This window comes from Nicotiana sylvestris, chromosome 8, assembly GCF_000393655.2.
Source record: "Nicotiana sylvestris chromosome 8, ASM39365v2, whole genome shotgun sequence".
Taxonomy (NCBI): Eukaryota; Viridiplantae; Streptophyta; class Magnoliopsida; order Solanales; family Solanaceae; genus Nicotiana; species Nicotiana sylvestris.
Window position 1 is genome coordinate 204,234,300 of NC_091064.1, and position 20,642 is coordinate 204,254,941.

General features: G+C 38.9%; 1 protein-coding gene and 1 pseudogene across 1 annotated transcript; one reads left to right on the plus strand and one right to left on the minus strand.

Moving 5' to 3' along the window:
- Positions 1-220: 220 nt before the first annotated feature.
- On the plus strand, positions 221-3,097 carry LOC104211847 (uncharacterized; annotated as a pseudogene).
- Positions 3,098-9,952: 6,855 nt separating this feature from the next.
- Positions 9,953-13,845, minus strand: LOC138876266 (uncharacterized). Its single transcript, XM_070155174.1, has 4 exons — positions 12,709-13,845; positions 11,432-11,688; positions 10,709-11,302; positions 9,953-10,112 (listed from the first exon to the last, which is right to left on the minus strand). Exons 1-4 carry the CDS (start codon positions 13,843-13,845, stop codon positions 9,953-9,955), a joined length of 2,148 nt encoding a protein of 715 aa, XP_070011275.1.
- Positions 13,846-20,642: the final 6,797 nt, after the last annotated feature.

The following is a 20,642-nucleotide window of genomic DNA, read 5'->3' on the forward strand; positions in this document are numbered from 1 at the left end:
CCTTTCAAGTCAGACGATTGTAAAAATTTTGTGAGGCTAAGGTATTCGTAAAGACAAGAATAGAAAATATAACAGTGATTATCACTCCAGTAGCTAATGCCAATCGTATCCCGCCAGCTTTCAAGTAAAAAATCATGTCAAAGTCCCTCATCCATCTTGCTGACTTTTGCAGCAGCCTTTAACGCGTGAAATCATCAATGACCAAAGAATGATACTGAAGTTGTTTACCAGATCCAGAAATAGTAAATCTTTGGAAAACACTGGAAATAGCTTGAAAGATAGTCAGACAATCAAATAGATATGGTTGCATCCAAAACAGCAACCTAGACAAACACCAAGAGGTAGAAACACCCACAAGAACTCCTCAGAATAGCATACAAAAGCTCCACCACTGATAAAGATTTCAGCTTTACATTAAGAGATAACTAGAGAAGAAGTGAAACGAGATGGGGAAGATTGGTTGCACCATAGATGGCAACCTAGATGACTCAAAATTCAGCGAGCCAATGCCATGGATCGGTATCTATGTTGCAGGAGCATCTGCAGTTTGTGCGCTGGCTATGGCAATGGATGTCCTTCATGGCCTGCGCCATAGAAAATTCTGGTTTCCTTGCAACTACTTCTCTCTCAATGCTACAACCTTGACACTTCTAGCTGTCGCCACCAAGTTGTCTGTTGATCTAAATACCTCCATGCCTCGTCGCCAAGATCAGCTGACAAAACTTAGCAGTGCTACTCTAATCTGCACGGTAATTTCTAATTTTATGCCTTCTTTAGGACTCATGGAGAACAAAGAGCTGTTGATGAACATAATGGCTTTGGGTATTTTCGTCATCACAGCCATTGTGAACATTGGTATACAATTAGCTACAGGTGTAATCTATGTTTTCTGCAAAGAGCATATCGCCCTCATGTTTCTTATGCTTGTTTTGCTTCTGCTACTGATCTCCTCAGCCGTGGCAATACCAACTACAAAGTGTTATTTGGACCTGAAATATAACAAGAGGTACAAGTTAGCAAACAAAGAATGTGGGATCACCTCTAAATGCACAACTGAGAACCTGAAGGACGAGCTGATGAAATTCTGGACCATGGCCTATACCGCTAGCCCCCACTTCGTGGCGGGGCGCTTAGCAACATGCACTGCATCTGGAGGTTTCTGCCTTCTGAGCACAGTAATTTATGCTGAAGCCATGCTTAGGTCTTACTTTCTTCATTGGAGCTTCAACTTTTGTAATGGAGACTCTGAATACAAGTGGTCCACAACCTTGATTCTTGTAACTCAGACTGTGGCAATAGGAGTAGGAACAATTGCACCAGCTTTTAGATGGTTCGTAGCCATAAATTACAACTGCCCCAAAAAAACAAATAATGCCTGCAAAGCCAAGTTGTTCAAACTGGAGAACTACTGGATCCGCATCCTGCTTCAATGGAAAGAATCCCCGTTGGAATTCAGAATTTGTGGCCGGCATGGTAGAAAATTTGCTCATAAAACAAAGAACAGACTTCTAGATTTCTGTATTTGGATGCAAATTATGATGGTGTCACTCAGTAAGCTAGTTCGGCTCATTTCCACTTTCTCTGTAAGTTGGTTATTGATAAGCTGTCGGAAAGCAATCAGGATGCTGAAATGCAACAATATGGTGTCAGAGTCATGATATAGAGTCGCAAGTTAGTCTAAAGCCAGATCTTAGCCACTATGTTTTACACCTTGAAGGAGAGGAAGCATTAATTGATTTGATGATGCAAAGCAACCATGATGTGGTAGGTCACTGGATCGGGATGGGGAAAAAGGAGCAGCCTAAACATCTTATACAACTTCTGGAGAAGGTGAAGTCACCAGGATTCAGGGGAGTGTATGAATTTGACCATGCTCAAATTCCTTCTTTAGATTCAGAAGAACCTCCTAATTGCTGGGCTCTTCCCGTAGTGACGCTGACAAGCATCGCAATTGCACTTCCAGACATTGATCTCCACTCAATCAAGGAATTAATAAGGTGTGTGTATGACGGTCTCATGTACATCAAAGTTGTGGAAGAGAACCTGGATGCTGGAAAAGACCTAGTATACATCAGGAAGGCGGCAGAGTTGGTGTGGGTAGGAGTTGACTTATGTTACAAGTGGCTGGATGTCGATCTCCGCACAACAGCCACTGAAAGACAAAATCCAAACGACGTGCTTGAAGGACTCTCTGAGAAAGCAAAGCAAAGATTCGTCGAATTTGGAAAGAAAGATTCGAATGCTTGTTTAAAGGAATCACCCTCAAGATGGCCTACCAATATGTTGGCAGCAAACTGTATGTACAGAGTATGTCAAACTCTTCTGCAAAGTTCTGATAGGAAAGAGTTAGAGAACAGCAAAATCATGTTTGACAGATTGTCAACCATGATCGTGGATATAACAGGTGCTTGTCTTACCAACCTACAAAGAGTTATAACCCTGCAATGCCACCATAGCACTATTGAAGAGAGAGCAAAAGGTGTTCGCTCTGCCGTCTTACTTCTGGGGAAAACAGAGAGTATTCTAGAAATTCTTCGTTCACAGCCACTTCCAAGTTCAGCACCAGATCAATTGGCAAAAATTGACCATTGGCGTACACATAGCAAAGAGGTAGACTACCTCTCCTGCAGTAGTAATTCAACCTCAAATGATACTCCAACTTCCCAAAGTTCATCTGACTTATATCTAACAGTGGACTAAGAAGCAAACGCCTGAAAGTGGAAAAAGAAAAAAGACACAGCTTGAGTCCCATTATAATTTTGAGCAGGTGGAAGATGAGGAAGAAGCAAAAACAGATTTGGAAGACTCTGGATATGGTTAGAGATAAGTGTTTCAAGGAAAAGAGGACACTGTTACTTTTGACAAATATAGACGTACCCAGAACTTGAAATTTTGGTGTAAGGCTTCTTTTGTAAATTTATGATATTGATATGATGCTAGATTTCATGTAATCCTTACAGTCATAAAGGATTCATGTCCAGCAAGCTTTTGTATTATACTCTCAGTACAATCTTGATACAGATGTTTTGATGAATAAATTTACTTATTTCTTTCTTACCAAAACAAAGAAAAGTATGCCTTCACATGTCTGTTGACAACACCATAAAGAATTTTGTTTTCGCACTCTTGTACTGTTTGGTGCGCTAATTGTGATAATACTGATGTGCGCTAATGTTGTGGGCTAGTCTTGTTAGTTATTAGTTTGGGTTATATTCTGTAACTGGGCCTGACCCAATTTGGATTTATGTTTTTCTATTTTAGTTAGGATAAGCGGGTCATTTTTGTACAGAGAAGAACAAAGGTCTTCTTCTAGAACATTTCATTCTCTCTAGTAGATAACTGTAAAATTCAGCCATGGTTGCTCAAATTCAAGCTTGAGTTTGCATTTCTAACATAGTATCAGAGCGGGAAGCATTAATTCGGGTCCTTCAATCCTTTTTCGATGCTAAGCTCGTAATCCTTCATTCGAATCTTCTTAACTTCATACCTAAGATCGTTTTTTTGTTTTTCCTTCAAATTCATTCTCCCGTCTCTCGATTTGAGGTTCGAACATCCTGGTTTCTTCATAAATTGTGAGATTTTTCATCAAATTGTGAGAATCTCTGCGTCGATTGGAATTGTTCGGATATCTAGGGTTTCGATTGTCGAATTCCATCTGGCTGAGTTCATCTAGTGTGTTAGGGTTTCTTATTGGAGCTCATTTCGAAGATTAGGGTTCCTCTATTGCTGCTAGAAGGCCGTCTCCTTCCGGTCGCGAAGGTGTTGGTAACATCGTCTCTTTCATCGTCTGTTTTTTTTATTACCTCTGTTTGTTGATCGAGATTTGTAAGCCGTAAAGTCAATTAGTTGTTTTGTTATTCTTAAACTGTTGCTGTTCTATTTGATACTGTGTGGGATTTGCCTTTCATTCGCTATGACGATTACTCCTCCCTACGATGCTACTCCTATTGCTGACAGAGAAAACTCTTCTTCCTCTCGTCCTAGTGCTTTTCATCCTGATGACTATACTCACCTGTGCCATCCTCTTTATGTACATCCGTCCGATGTTTTAGAAGCCTCTCTAGTTTCCACTCTTTTTGATGGCATTAGCTATGGAAGCTGGCGTCGAAATATTCTGGTGGCTCTGTCTGTACGCAATAAATTGGATTTTATAAATGGCACTACTGAAAAATCACCTATTGGTTCCCCTCTAGTCAGGCAATGACAACGTTGTAATGATTTAGTTGTGTCTTGGCTGACCAATTCTCTCACCAAGGAGATTTCTCGTAGTGTTGAGTATTCAGAACTAGCCAAAGACATTTGGCATGAATTAAAGGAGAGATATGGTATGGCTGATGGTGCTAGAATTTTTGAACTTAAGAAGGAGTTATCTCACATTTCTCAGGGTCCTTTGGACATTGCCTCCTATTTCAACAAAATAAAATAATTTTGGGATGAAATAGCTTCCATTTCTGTTAATCACCTCTCTGTATGCACATGTGGGGGCAATAAGAAGGCTGAGGAAGAGCAGAAGGTATACCAATTCTTAATGGGACTCAATGAGACCTACCTCCAAGTCAGAAGCAATATCTTGATGATAAAGCCCTTTCCATCTATGAGTACAGTTTATGGGATTCTACTAAGTGATGAGAAACAAAGGCAAGTATCCTCCATTTCTCAGTTTCCTTCAAACTCAAACTCTGCTTCTTTTAATGCTGGAGTGTCCAAACAATCCTTCCCCTCTAAGGTGAATTTCAATCCTCAAAGACCAGACAATCAAAGGTCCTCTATCATTTGCAAGTATTGTAAGAAACCAGACAATTCTATTGAAAAGTGCTACAAGCTGCATGGTTTTTCTCAGAATTTCAAGTTCACTAAAGGTAATACACCTAGGAGAACTGTCGCACATGTTGAGGTTCAATCTCCTGTTAACTCTGATGCTACTGGAAATGATGGTAGTCCTGTCATGCATGCTGAATCTGAGCAGCTTTACACTTTGCCTGGGTTGACTAAGGATCAATACTCCCAGTTGATCACTCTGCTTCAACAGTCACACATTTCTGCTTCTCCTGCTACTCCAAATCTTTTGGGTTCTGCTAATTTTGCTAGTAAGTTGTTGCTTGAGAATGGTTTGTTCAGAACTTGTTTACTTACTAAGATAAAGAATACTATTTGGATCATAGATTCTGGAGCATCTAATCATATGACCTTTGATAAGTCCCTTCTCTTTGATATTTAGACTCTACCCGTTCCTTACTTAGTTTCTCTTCCTAATGGTTATAAAGTTAGAGTTACCAATATTGGTTCATTAACTTTATCCCCTGATCTTACTCTTCATAATATTCTTTATGTCCCTAGCTTTCAACACAATCTCATTTCTGTTTATAAGTTAGTTGAAAAGCCATGTGATATAGTTCAATTTACCAACACTGGCTGTACTCTACAGGGCCCTTCACTGAAGAAGTCAATGGTGCTTGGTAGACCACACAATGGGCTTTACAAGTTGTTTCAACTCCTGCAAATTCTGGCCCTTTATGTTATCATGCTATTTTACCCAATGTTTTTCCTTGTTCTATTCCTTGTAATCCTTCCTCTACTGATTTTCCTAGTGCACCTAGTAGTAATGCAAGCTTGTCTATTGATCATACTAATGTATCCACTGATGCACATGTTAATAAAGTGAACAAAGAGGATGTTGTTTGGCATTACAAACATGGGCATTTGTCTTTTTCCAAAATGAAATCTGTTTCTGCATGCAGTCCACATTTGTCTTCTAAACAATCTTTCTCTTGTCCTATTTTCCCTTTAGCCAAACAAACTAGATTACTATTTCCTAATAGTTCAATACAATCAACTGCCCCTTTTCAATTAATACATATAGATACTTGGGGACCCTACCATGCACCCACATATACTGGATCCAAATATTTTTTGACCATAGTTGATGACTATACTAGAGCTACTTGGACCCATCTCCTAGGGTCCAAAAGCAATGCCTTTGATATGTTGAAATCCTTCATTGCCAATGTAGAGACCCATTTTCACACCAAGGTGCACACTGTAAGAAGTGATAATGTATTGGAATTGGGATCTAGTCTTTCTGGTTCTCAATATTTCTCTAATAAAGGAATTGTGCATCAAACCTCTTGTCCTCATACTCAACAAAATGGGGTGCTGGAGAGGAAACATAGACACTTACTTGATACTGCTAGGGCTTTACTTTTTCAATCCCATCTTCCCATTAGATTCTGGGGTGATTGTATCTTGACAGCTACCTATTTGATCAACAGGTTTCCTTCTCCCCTTCTGTCTTACAAGAGTCCTTTTGAACTTCTTTATGGTAAGCCTCCTTCTTACTCACATCTTAGAGCTTTTGGATGTCTTTGTTATTCTATTGTGCCTAAGCCTCATAGAGATAAATTCCAACCAAGGGTTGTACCATGTGTGCTTGTGGGGTATCCTTTTGCCAAGAAAGGCTACAAGCTATACAATTTGGAGTCTCATTCTTGTTTTGTTTCTAGGGATGTTGTATTTCATGAACACATTTTTCCTTTTCTCCAATCTTCTTCTGTCTCTTCTAGTATGTGTCATTTCCCTTTCTCTGCTTGTTTTGATGATTTACCTCCTGCATCTCACCCTGTTCCTACCCCTTCCTTGGGTGCAAGCCCTATCTCTTCTTCTTTTCCTTCTGGTTCCACTCCTCCTTCTTCCTCTTCTACACATTCACCTTCACCTTCTTCATCTCATTCTCCTGCTGTATTATCTCTTTCTCCTACTCTTCCTCCTTTAAGAAGGTCCATTAGGGAACACAAACAGCCTGCATATCTTCAAAGTTATGTCTGCAACTCAACTTCAGTTGACTCCACATCTGATCCTCCACCTCCTATTTCTAGTCAGTTGCATGTTCTTGAGCCTTCAACTTATTCTCAGGCAGCAGTTATTCCAGAATGGCAGGATGCCATGAGTGACACGACCCATTTTCTGAACAAGCCGGGACCGGCACTCGATCGCTAAACATGACCGAGCGAACCATCTCTGCTTATCAAATCTATTATAACTTCAAACTTTATATGCAACAAGGCAATACTCTAACCACATACTTTTAATTAATTTAAACATTTAAATAAATCAACTTCAAAACTTTATTCATAGTAACCAATGAAATACTGCTAAGTTATTATCAAAAATATCTGAATCTTAACCCAACAACTATGTCTATGAAGCCTCTACTGATAAACTGACGCACTGCTCAGGACATGAGATTTCCTGGCTAGTTCTCTAAGTAACAAAGAAATAACTAAATAAAGATGACTCTAAGGAATACTCCACGAACAAAAGCGGAGCTCACCAATAGCACTGGAAGAGAAGGAAGTCCTAACTCGTAGCCTGCTCGCCTGCAAATTCGGTTCCTACATTGTACCGCAGACCAACGTAGGTTCCCAAAGGAGAACGTCAGTATCATCCATTGTACTTAGTGAGTCTCAACAACAGGGGGCGAAACTTTAATAACATATACATTATGATTAAAGGTTCTAAATGCATGTAAAACATAAAGCTTATAAGAATAATTCTAAATAATTGCATAATAGCAGTTTTTGAATATTCTAAAAGAAATTCTTTTCTTTTTCTTTCTTAACAAAAAATATACTTCACTTTGTACTTTGGGAGTTCCAACTATCCTGACTTAATTCTGTCTCAGTCACCGTATGATCGACACGGGTTCGATCCCAACCTGATCGAATAGGCCCAATCCACGAGGTGCCACTCGCTTCATGGTTCTCAGTGCTCATGTCTCATACCTTAGCATGGCTAAGTAAATTCTCAGCAACGAGACCCTCGGCTCGTGTGCTCCCTACTTTGGCACAAGTAGTTTCAGAAAGTCAACGCCTTGGTCAGGACCCTAGGCCTGGACGATGACCCCTTCTCAGAATAAAGGATACTCCCAAAAATCTTTTCTTTCTAAAACTTCTTCTTGTGACTTTTCAAGTCTAAATCTTTTATACATACTCATACTGGTATCCTTAAATGTAAGGCATGTCATAAGAATGAAATAAACATTCAAAAGTATTTACAAAGGTTCTTGATCCTTCATGAATTTTTAACATGAAGGTGGCATATCAGAATAACATAAAAATCTGAAATTTATGTACATATATCCAAATAATCATCTAAACTTTAGCTAGAAAATAATTCTAAGCTAATAGACACTTACTACTCCAATTAAGTATATATTAACTCTTTTATGCAATTCATCAAACACCTTGTATGCGTGCTTTTGTGAGTTAAACCACTTTACTAAAGGGTTATATCAACTCACCTCAATACTCCTCGAGCCAATACGTAGACCCCAGTCCAATTTATACTCGTCAAATAATTGATTCTACAACAACCAGTGCATTTTAATTAATTTCAAAGTTTCACACCTAAACATGGGATTTACTATTGATACAAAGAAAGAATTGAATTAACTATTCAATTCTTACCTATTACTACTGTAGGGTAATTGAGAATAGGAAATTTTATATACCTGAGTTCAAGAATAAGTAAGTTATGAAGAACCCTAGAATTTTTCGTTGCCTGCGTGAGTATCTCGCTGAAACGGCTTCTGTTTCTTGAATAGAAAGTCGACTCCTATCTTTCAATGGCTTTCACGCCTTTGTCTGCCAAGAGTCCTTTATGGGCTTAAGGCTCACGTGCCCTTTTCCTTTTAGTTTTTTTTTTGTTTTGTTTGTTTTTGTTTTGTTTCTCTTTTTTTTTGACTTAACTAGTATTTAATTATACCTAGTTTTAATAATTAATAATACTAAAGTTATTAATATTTCCCTAATTCTATGTCCAATTATTTATAAATAGAGAAGTAACTCAAAATTAATCACACGAGTTTAAATCCGTAATAGAAGTATAATTTAAGTTTTTTTTTAAAAAAAATTAAGTTCTATATTTAGCGTGTCTTGAAACTTTTATAAATTTGAGGAGTGTTACAATTCCCCTCCTTAAAGACATTCGTCCTCGAATGTTGCTAGGGCGTTATTCTTAAGCTAACAATCATTCCTTAGGTCCTTAAACCTCTTAAGTTTTCTTAGCACTACTCACTCTTCCAAGGGACTCAAAATTTTGGTTAACTCCCTAAATTTTCAAAAATTTCGGCAGAGTTTCCCTTGTAAATTAGACTATCCCAAAAAAATCCCTGTCACAAATACCACAACTATACCACCAACAATCAAATATACCATAACAGGCCATTCATAGGCACCATACACAACTCATAAATTAATTACTCACACTCCGGCAAGGAGGTACCACAATAACTATCAAGAATCTAAAGCACAACACTTTCGCAAAAGTAAATCACTTTAATGAATTAAATATACTCTGGCACAAACTAAGTCACTGCAACAACTAAATATAATCTAGGAAGGACATAAACACTTGCTAACTTGTATTTAATAAATGAAATATAAATGTCAAGCCAAACCTAGGTTTACATACCTTGTTACTCAAATAAATAAGGATACTTCTTCCTCATATCTTCCTCGACCTCCCACGTAGCTTCTTTTGAATCATGATTACTCCACAAAACTTTTACCGATGCTATATCTTTTGTTCTCAACTTCCTTACTTGTCTATCGAGAATTTCTATAGGTACCTCTTCATAAGTCAAACCTTCTTTAATTTCTATGGTATCGGCAGGTATTATATGCGACTCATCATGAATGTACTTCCTAAGCATAGACACATGAAAGACACCATGAAAAGAGGATAACTCAACGGGTAGCGCTAGCTTATAAGCCACGTTTCCTTTCCTTTCTAGAATTTCATAAGGTCCGATAAATCTAGGGCTAAGTTTCCCTTTCTTACCAAATCTCATAACTCCTTTCATTGGTGAAACTTTCAAAAACACCTTATCACCAACCATGAACTCTAACTCACGATGCCTATTGTCAGAAGAAGACTTTTGACGACTCTGAGCCGCTTAAAGTCTTTCTCTAATTAGTTGAACCTTCTCCAAGGCCTCACAAACAAACTCTGGACCAATCAACGACACCTCTGCTGATTCAAACCAACCTACTGGAGACCTACATCTTCGCCCATACAACGCTTCATAAGGAGCCATACCAATGCTGGCCTGATAGCTGTTATTGTAAGCAAATTCTATAAGTGGCAAGTGATCATCCCAATTACCTCCAAAATCTATAACACACGCACGCAACATATCTTCGAGAGCCTGAATGGTCCTTTCTGCTTGGCCATCGGTCTATGGATGAAAGTGGTGCTTAAATTGACCTTGGTACCTAATCTTTTCTGAAATGCCTGCCAAAAATGCGCTGTGAACTGAGGGCCTCTGTCAGATATGATTGAAACTGGAGTACCATGCAATCGGACTATTTCTTTGATGTACAACTACGCATACTGCTCTGCGGAGTCTGTCGTCTTTACTGGTAGGAAATGAGCGGACTTTGTCAGTCGGTCTACAATAACCCAAATTGAATCATGTTTACGGTATGTGCGAGGTAGACCTACTACGAAATCCATATTAATTATCTCCCACTTCCACTATGGTATCTCTATATCTTGATCTAGGCCACCAGGCCTCTGATGCTCGGCTTTGACTTGTTGGCAATTTAAACATTTAGCCACATGGTCTGCTACTTGTTTCTTCATGCCTTTCCACCAATACAACTCTTTCAAATCTAGATACATTTTGGTAGCACCTGGGTGGATAGAGTACCTCAAACTGTGAGCTTCCTCCATTATGCCCTTCCTAAGACCATCTACATCAGGCACAAATAACCGATCATTCAACTTCAAAACTCCGTCATTTCCTAGAGTGAAAGCAGTGATTTCTTTGGTTCTGACTCCTTCTTTTAATTTCACTAAGTACGGATCTTCGTCTTGCTTAGCCTTAACATGTGCAACAAGGGAGGATTGTGCTAAGGCATAATCAGTTATATCTCCTTCTTCGGTCTCATCCAATCTAATTCCATCATTGGCTAGTTTTTGAATTTCTCGACCCAAATATCGCCTTTGTACACCAAGATGGGCCAAGACACCCACTGACTTCCTACTAAGTACATCTGCTACCACATTAGCTTTGCCCGGGTGATAAAGGATATTGATGTCATAATCTTTCAATAGCTCGAGCCACCTTCTTTGTCTCAAATTTAGTTCTTTTTGCTTGAAAATGTACTGGAGGCTTTTGTGATTTGTAAACACTTCAAAATACTTGCCATAAAGGTAGTGTCGCCATATTTTTAATGCAAACACCACTGCTGCAAGCTCCAAGTCATGTGTGGGGTAGTTCTTTTCATGATTCTTTAACTGCCTGGAAGCATAAGCAATAACTTTTTCATTTTGCATAAGAACACAACCAAGGCCCACTCTGGAGGCATCACAATACACTGTGAACCCACCCGAACCTGTCAGCAAGGTTAACACAGGTGCAGTGGTCAACCTCTTCTTTAACTCTTGAAAACTCTGCTCACAAGCGTCTGACCATTGGAACTTAACTGCTTTCTGAGTTAACTTAGTTAATGGAGCTGCAAGTGAGGAAAACCCCTCTACAAACCTTCTATAGTAGCCAGCTAACCCCAAGAAGCTCCTGATTTCGGTTGGCGTTGTTGGCCTAGGCCAGTTCTTGACTGCTTCTATCTTCTGAGGGTCTACTTTGATTCCTTCACTAGATACCACGTGGCCTAAGAATGCTACTGACTGCAATCAGAACCCACATTTTGAAAATTTGGCATAAAGCTCATTCTCCTTCAAGGTTTGCAAGGCTATTCTAAGGTGTTCTGCATGTTCTTCCTTGCTCTTAGAGTATACCAAAATATCGTCTATAAATACGATAATAAAGGTATCTAGGAATGGCTTGAAAAATCTGTTAATGAGGTCCATAAATGCAGCTGGAGCATTTGTCAACCCGAAGGACATTACTAGAAATTCATAGTGCCCGTAGCGAGTCCTAAAGGCTGTTTTAGATATATCTTCTTCTCTGATTCTCAACTGATGGTACCCCGACCTTAAGTCTATTTTTGAAAAGTACTTTGCACCCTGAAGTTGATCAAATAAATCATTAATTCTTGGCAGTGGGTACTTGTTCTTAATGGTGACTTTATTCAACTGTCGATAGTCGACACACATTCTGAGAGACCCATCTTTCTTCTTGACAAACAGGATCGGGGCACCCCACGGTGAAACACTCGGCCTGATGAAACCCTTGTCAAGAAGGTTTTTCAACTATTCTCGCAACTCATTAAGTTCTGCTGGAGCCATCCTATAAGGAGGTATAGATATGGGCCGAGTGCCTAGCATGAGAGCAATGCCGAAGTCTATGATTCTTTCGGGAGGAAGTCCGGGAAGGTCATCTGGGAAAACTTCTGGAAATTCTCTAACAACTGGCACAGACTGAAGAGTTGGTGGTTCTGATTCTGGATTAATAATGTGAGCCAAATAGGCGAGACACCCCTTACCGATCATTCGTTGTGCCTTAAGATAAGAAATAAACTTACCTACAAGCGATGCTGAACTACCCTTCCACTCTAATACTTCTTCATTTGGAAATTGGAACCTGACTATCTTGGCATGACAATCTAACATGGCATAGCAGGAAGACAACCAGTCCATACCCATGATCACATCAAAATCCACCATTTCTAACTCTATGAGATCGGCTTTGGTGTTGCGACCTTAGACCGAAACTATACAACCTTTATAGACTCTGGTGACTTTCACCGACTCGCCAACTAGAGTAGATAGGAGGAACGACTCACTAAGTTGTTCAGGTTCTAGTCCGAGGTTAATTGCAAAGTAGGGAGTCACATATGAAAACGTTGAACCTGGATCCATTATGGCATAAGCATTACGTGAGCAGACTAAAAGTATACTTGTAATGACTTCTGCAGATGCTTCTGCACTCTGACGATCAAGTGTAGCAAACAAATGGGGTTGTCCCCCTCCCTGAGTAACTCGGTTTGCACTTCTGCCTACTCCATGCCCGGTCTGATTATGAGAACCATGAGCCTGAGGGGGTGCAACTGCAGTAGCTGAGGAACTAGAAGGACGAGTTGATCCACCACTGAAATTGCGTCGCAACTTTGGGCAGTTGGCCTTTATATAACTAATGTCTCCACAATGGTAGCAACCATGAAACCCGAACTTGCACTGACCTGAATGTTGCCGCTTACATGTTCCACAAAGACTTTGCTGGTGTGAATGTTGCTCAGCATGACTCTGGCTATGTGAGGATGATGTCCTAAAATTCTGATTCTGGCGAGACTGATTTCCATAACTCTGAGTACGTCTGAAGGAAGGCCCACCACCTGATTGATGATTGGATTGAGCTGGTGCTAATGACTCCCTATTAGAGGAATCCCTTCCACCTCCACTGGATGTAACATTAAACTTGCATGTTGTCCGGGCTTTCTTGTTATGCTCTTTTTCTTCTCTCCTTAGTTGTCTGTCTTTCTCTAAGTGCTTGGCAAATCCCACAACAGAGGAGAAGGCTTCCATCCCTACTGCTGTAGCTGATGTCGTATCCTTAATGTGGTAAGCTAAACCGCCAACAAACCTACGAATCTTTGCTTTTTCAGTCTTCACCATGTGAGGAGCATGCTTAGCTAACCTTATGAATTCCATGTAGTACTCTTGCACACTTTTATTCTCTTGCTTGAGCTGTTCGAACTCTGTAGCCTTAGCTTCTCTATCCTCTTCTGGGATAAAGTTAGCCATGAAGGACTCTTCAAATTCTTCCCAAGTGGGCGGACCATCATCTTCATCTCTTTCCTTTTTCCACATCTCAAACCAAGCGCCGGCCACATCTCTAAGCTGGTAAGCAGCTAGCTCTACAGCTTCATCATCAAATGCTTTCATCACTCGGAGGGATTACTTAACACATTCCATCCATAACATTGGATCTTCATCAACTATAGATCCATGGAACACTACTCAACTTCAAAAATTCATTCATCTTGATGACTCAGAATTGTTCTGTCTATTTGATTGAGGTGGAATCTCATCTTTTCTCTCGTTCTGGTTGGACATAAAGGCTTTAAACATCTTCATAGCACTGTTGACTGCATTAAACATCTGACCCACCTCTGGGGATAAAGTTGTTTGAGTCGGAGCTACTGTTGGGGGTGGCGTTGGATCCTGAGGTACTTGCTCATCATGCTCCACCCCTTCTACATGTTCAACCTGGGTACTTGAACACCCTTTGTGGATTTACCTCTCCTTTTCTGAGTTGAAGCCTTTTTAGTTCTGCCTTGAGCCACAATAGTAGCAATAGTTTCTTGAGCAGCATCCTGAGTGTCGGTGTCAAAGTTGCGATTACGAGCCATTTCTGCGAGATGTGGAGAACAAATACATTAGACAATTTCATAGAGGTAGGATCTACTGCACGATCTAAAGTATGACAAAATGAGATTTTTCCTAAATGCTTTTAGCCTCCTATTTATAAGTATGGCGCACTTCATACCCATAAACAAGGCTCTACTAACACGGCTTCATAGACCCCTAGGACTCCATAAACTTGAGGCTCTGATGCCAAGTTTGACACGACCCATTTTCTGAACAAGCCGGGACCGGCACTCGATCGCTAAACATGACCGAGCGAACCATCTCTGCTTATCAAATCTATTATAACTTCAAACTTTATATGCAACAAGGCAATACTCTAACCACATACTTTTAATTAATTTAAACATTTAAATAAATCAACTTCAAAACTTTATTCATAGTAACCAATGAAATACTGCTAAGTTATTATCAAAAACATCTGAATCTTAACCCAACAACTATGTCTATGAAGCCTCTACTGATAAACTGACGCACTGCTCAGGACATGAGATTTCCTGGCCAGTTCTCTAAGTAACAAAGAAATAACTAAATAAAGATGACTCTAAGGAATACTCCACGAACAAAAGCGGAGCTCACCAATAGCACTGGAAGAGAAGGAAGTCCTAACTCATAGCCTGCTCGCCTGCAAATTCGGTTCCTACGTTGTACCGCAGACCAATGTAGGTTCCCAAAAGAGAACGTCAGTACCATCCATTGTACTCAGTAAGTCTCAACAATAGGGGGCGAAACTTTAATAACATATACATTATGAGCAAAGGTTCTAAATGCATGTAAAACATAAAGCTTATAAGAATATTTCTAAATAATTGCATAATAGCTATTTTTGAATATTCTAAAAGAAATTCTTTTCTTTTTCTTTCTTAACAAAAAATATACTTCACTTTATACTTTGGGAGTTCCAACTATCCTGACTTAATTCTGTCTCAGTCACCGTATGATCGGCATGGGTTCGATCCCAACCTGATCGAATAGGCCCAATCCACGAGGTGCCACTCGTTTCATAGTTCTCAACGCTCATGTCTCATACCTTAGCATGGCTAAGTAAATTCTCAGCAACGAGACCCTCGGCTCGTTTGCTCCCTACTTTGGCACAAGTAGTTTCAGAAAGTCAACGCCTTGGTCAGGACCCTAGGCCTGGACGATGACCCCTTCTCAGAATAAAGGATACTCCCAAAAATCTTTTCTTTCTAAAACTTCTTCTTGTGACTTTTCAAGTCTAAATCTTTTATACATACTCATACTGGTATCTCTAAATGTAAGACATGTCATAAGAATGAAATAAACATTCAAAAGTATTTACAAAGGTTCTTGATCCTTCATGAATTTTCAACATGAAGGTGGCATATCAGAATAACATAAAAATCTGAAATTTATGCACATATATCCAAATAATCATCTAAACTTTAGCTAGAAAATAATTCTAAGCTAATAGGCACTTACTACTCCAATTAAGTATATATTAACTCTTTTATGCAATTCATCAAACACCTTGTGTGCGTGCTTTTGTAAGTTAAACCACTTTCGTAAAGGGTTATATCAACTCACCTCAATACTCCTCAAGCCAATACGTAGACCCCCGTCCAATTTATACTCGTCAAACAATTGATTCTACAACAACCAGTGCATTTTAATTAAATTTAAAGTTTCACACCTAAACATGGGATTTACTATTGATACAGAGAAAGAATTGAATTAACTATTCAATTCTTACCTATTACTACTGTAGGGTAATTGAGAATAGGGAATTTTATATACCTGAATTCAAGAATAAGTGAGTTATGAAGAATCCTAGAATTTTTCGTTGCCTGCGTGAGTATCTCGCTGAAACGGCTTCTGTTTCTTGATCAGAAAGTCGACTCCTATATTTGAATGGCTTTCATGCCTTTGTACGCCAAGACTCCTTTATGGGCTTAAGTCTCACGTGCCCGTTTCCTTTTAGTTCTCTTTTGTTTTGTTTTGTTTCTTTTTTTTTGTTTTGACTTAACTAGTATTTAATTATACCTACTTTTAATAATTAATAATACTAAAGTTATTAATATTTCCCTAATTGTATGTCCAATTATTTATAAATAGAGAAGTAACTCAAAATTAATCACACGAGTTTAAATCCGTAATAGAAGTATAATTTAAGTTTCTTTTAAAAAAAATTAAGTTCTATATTTAGCATGTCTTGAAACTTTTATAAATTTGAGGAGTGTTATAATGAGAGCTGAATTTGAGGCTTTGGAAGCTAACAACACATGGCAGGTTGTCCTTTTGCCCCTTGGGAAGAAGCCTATAAGTTGCAAATGGGTCTATAAGGTTAAAGAGCTGATGGTAGAATTGAAAGGTATAAGGCTAGGTTAGTGGTTCAGAGCGATTCTCAAGTTAAAAGTATTGATTTTCATGAAACTTTTTCTCCAGTTGTAAAACTGTCTACTGTCAAGACTCTTGTTGTTGTGGTAGTTAAGAAGGGATGGCCCATATTTCAATTGGATGTTAATAATGCATTTTTGCATGGTGATTTGGATGAGGAAGTGTATATGAGACTTCCTCTTGGTTTGTCTCTTTCTTCCCCTTCTTCTTCTGTCCCTTTAGTGTGCAAATTGCAGAAATCTCTTTATGATTTGAGGCAAGCATCCAGACAATGGTATGCCAAACTATCACAAGCATTACAGTCTAGAGGGTACCATCATTCCTACAATGACTATTCTCTGTTTACCAAGGGTTCAGGTGATTCCTTGGTTATTATAGCTATGTATGTGGATGACATTATCTTAACTGGAACTAATATGCATGAAATTACTGCTTTAAAGTGTTTTCTTCATGACCAATTTAAAATAAAGGATTTGGGGCTGCTCAATTATTTTCTTGGGATTGAGGTGATGTACACTCCAACTGGTGTTTTCCTTCATCAGAAAAAGTTTATCAGTGATTTGCTAAAACAGTTTCATTGTGATGTTTGTACCCCTGTTGTATGCCCTCTTGAATTGAATGAGAAACTGATGGCATCTGTTGGTGAACCTTTGCCCAATCCTGAAGTATACAGAAGTCTCATAGGGAAGTTGAACTTTCTCACTCACACCAGGCCAGACCTCTCATTTGCTATGCAACACCTTAGTCAATTTATGCAGAAACCTTGTGTTCCTCATATGAAATCTGCCCTCCACTTGTTGAGGTATCTGAATGGTACTTCTGATCTTGGGATTTTCCTTAATAACTCCTCAGATTTTTCTGTCCAGGTTTATTGTGATAGTGATTGGGGGTCTTGTCCTGATAGCAGAAGATCAGTGACTGGTTTTTGCATCTTGTTGGGTGGCAGTTTAGTTTGCTGGAAATCTAAGAAGCAGCCAGTTGTCTCTCTTTCTTCAGCTGAAGCTGAATATAGGTCTTTGAGCAAGGCTGTGGCAGAGGTCACATGGTTAGCTAGACTTTTAGCTGATTTTGGCTTGACTGACATATCTTCTATTCCTGTTTATTGTGATAACCAGGCTGCAATTCACATTGCCAAGAACCCTGTGTTCCATGAACGGACCATGCATATTGAGCTGGATTGTCATTTTGTTCGCACCAAGTTCGTTGATGGTTTGGTTACCCTGCTCCATACTTCCAGTTCCACTCAAATGGCTGATGTCTTCACCAAAAGTCTGCCCGGTGCTGCCCATCATTCCCATTTGTCCAAGTTGGGTGTTTTATCACACTCCAACTTGAAGGGGGTGTTCGGATAACTAATTGTGATAATACTGATGTGGGATAATGTTGTGGGCTAGTCTTGTTAGTTATTAGTTTGGTTTATATTCTATAACTGATACTGGCCCAATTATATTTATGTTTTTCCATTTTAGTTAGGATAAGCGGGTCATTTTTGTACAGAGAAGAACGGAGGTCTTCTTCTAGAACATTTCATTCTCTGAAAACTCTCTTTGGTAGATTACTGTAAATTTCAGCCATGGTTGCTCAAATTCAAGCTTGAGTTTGCATTTCTAACGTGTACCCATACTGAGGGATGGGAGAAAATTATATTGTCTCCCTTCAGTAACATATGATAGAAGGATGTCACAGTAAATCATTCATTGCTCAGATTTCCTACCTCAATATGTCTTGATCTACACTGGTGATGCGTTGTTTGTACAGTAGAAACTACAGAAAGTTATGGAACTCCTCAAGATCCCAATGTTGTGGAATAGAGCTCCTTCTTTATATACTTGTATCGCGGTGAGATCTTTTGACAGGATATACAAAAGAATGCCGGGAAAGTTCTAAACAAGGCATCATCCCTAAAACATCTTGATTTCCAAATGTCAATGCTAGCTTCATTTCCCAACTTAATATCTGATGTTGTTATCAGATTCCTCTCTTACCTTCATCAGTCCTTTCCACAAGTCTCCTCCCTTACCAATTCCATGGAAAGTAAGCCCAGTTATCCAACTACCTTCTAAATTCTATGAACTAGATACCTCAGATGCTACAGAGAATAAACCCAACTCCAACTAAAAGAATATCTAAGCAAATGCAATTATACGATCGAACCAGTTACATCTGAAATATTAAGATCGGAAAAGAAATATTGCTAATTCAACCCACATTTGCATGATCTAGCTGTCAATGGTTTCAGGTATCCACTGTTAAATCAACACAACTCTGGGTAGAGAAAAGAAGAAATACGCAGCAAAACATCTTGATATCGATCAATTTGAAATAGAAATCAAATCGGAACAATACAATGTAAAATACTTGAAAGGATTTTTGAAACACTGAAATCTAAATTACGCACACTTTTGCTCATTTGATATCTATATATCAAGCAATGTGTCCCTCGCTAATCTTTAATAAGACAGTAAATGGTTAGGATTAGATGATCATAGCGAATTCAACGAGCCAAGAAGGTAACAATTCCAATAATCAACTATGACTTCTACTAAGCTGTGAGAATTTAAATCAATCATGACTTCTCACAATGAGGCAAGAGTTTGATGATGAAGATAAAAGTATTGTGTTAAATAACAGTGTAATTCAGGATTAAATAATATCCCACAATCTGAAATCACTACCAACTGAAGGCCCGGTCAAGTGAGAAGCTGGAAAAGCCTATACCATAAAGAGGAAATCACTAGAGATGCAAAAAAAACCCGATTTTCCTCAAAGCTGAAGATCCTCATCAGAGTGCGAGCACCAAAAAGACCAAGAAACAAGAGAGTCAGTAGTGCATAACTGGACACTAACCTTTCCAAATCTAGTTCTCTGTTATGGTGTCACTGTGTGGTCTACCCCTACATCAAACAAACAAAATCAAGCTGACATGGTAAACAAAAGAAACGAGAAGATAAATAGAGAGAATACTCAGAGGTAGATCCAAGATACTCATTATATTTTTAAAGTTATGGGTTCATATCTACTATTTTTACAATTTTTAATGAATTTTTACATACAAATTTTTATTCCGCGTCGAGAATTATGGGTTCAGTTGAACCCGTCCTGAGAACACTACATCCGCCTATGAGAATACCAATGTAGAGGAGAACTTTATGTGGCAGAATTGAATATTTATCAGGTCTCCAGAACCAAGAGGTCCCATCGGTTGGATCGTTGAAGAAAATAAGCATCTGGGGTAACACCTGAGCACACTTTACACACGGAAAATAAAGACTACGTGTACCTTAATCGAGAACTTCCATAAGACTAGCAGTTTAGAGAAAGCTTCAAGACACAAAAAGAAAATGTTCATGCTCTGCATCTTTCCCAACAGACACAAAAGCATGACACTCATTCCGTTAGAGCCACTTGCACCCTTGAGTCAAATCTAAAATACCCAACCATGTATCCTTGACAACTGAGACCACACATAGGAAGAAATCCACCAAACCAAGCAAGCGTCCAAAGAAATCAAGATAAAATAAGACACTAATGCAGCAGTAAAATAATATTAGCATCAAAGTTAGCACATAAGAAGGGAGACAAGAAATCAAAATGTTCTAGCTGTGCCCTGTTTGTACCACACAGGGACTTATATGTATCAATATAGAAAGGATAAAAAGTACACACAAACAACAATAACAACAACAACATACCCTGTATTATCCCACACCACGAGGTCTGAGGAGAGTAGTGTGTACGCAGACCGTACCCCTACTTTGTGAGAATAGAGAGGTTGTTTCTAATAGACCCTCGGCTCAGGAAAGCATAAGCACCACATTAATGAAAATATAGACAAGAAGGGACAGTACCAAAAAGCCATATAAAAACAGAATAAAAACAAGACAGTAAGGTGATCAACAATGAAAGAAAACAACGGTTAGGCATAAAAACCTACTACCAACAGAAAGCGAGACTGC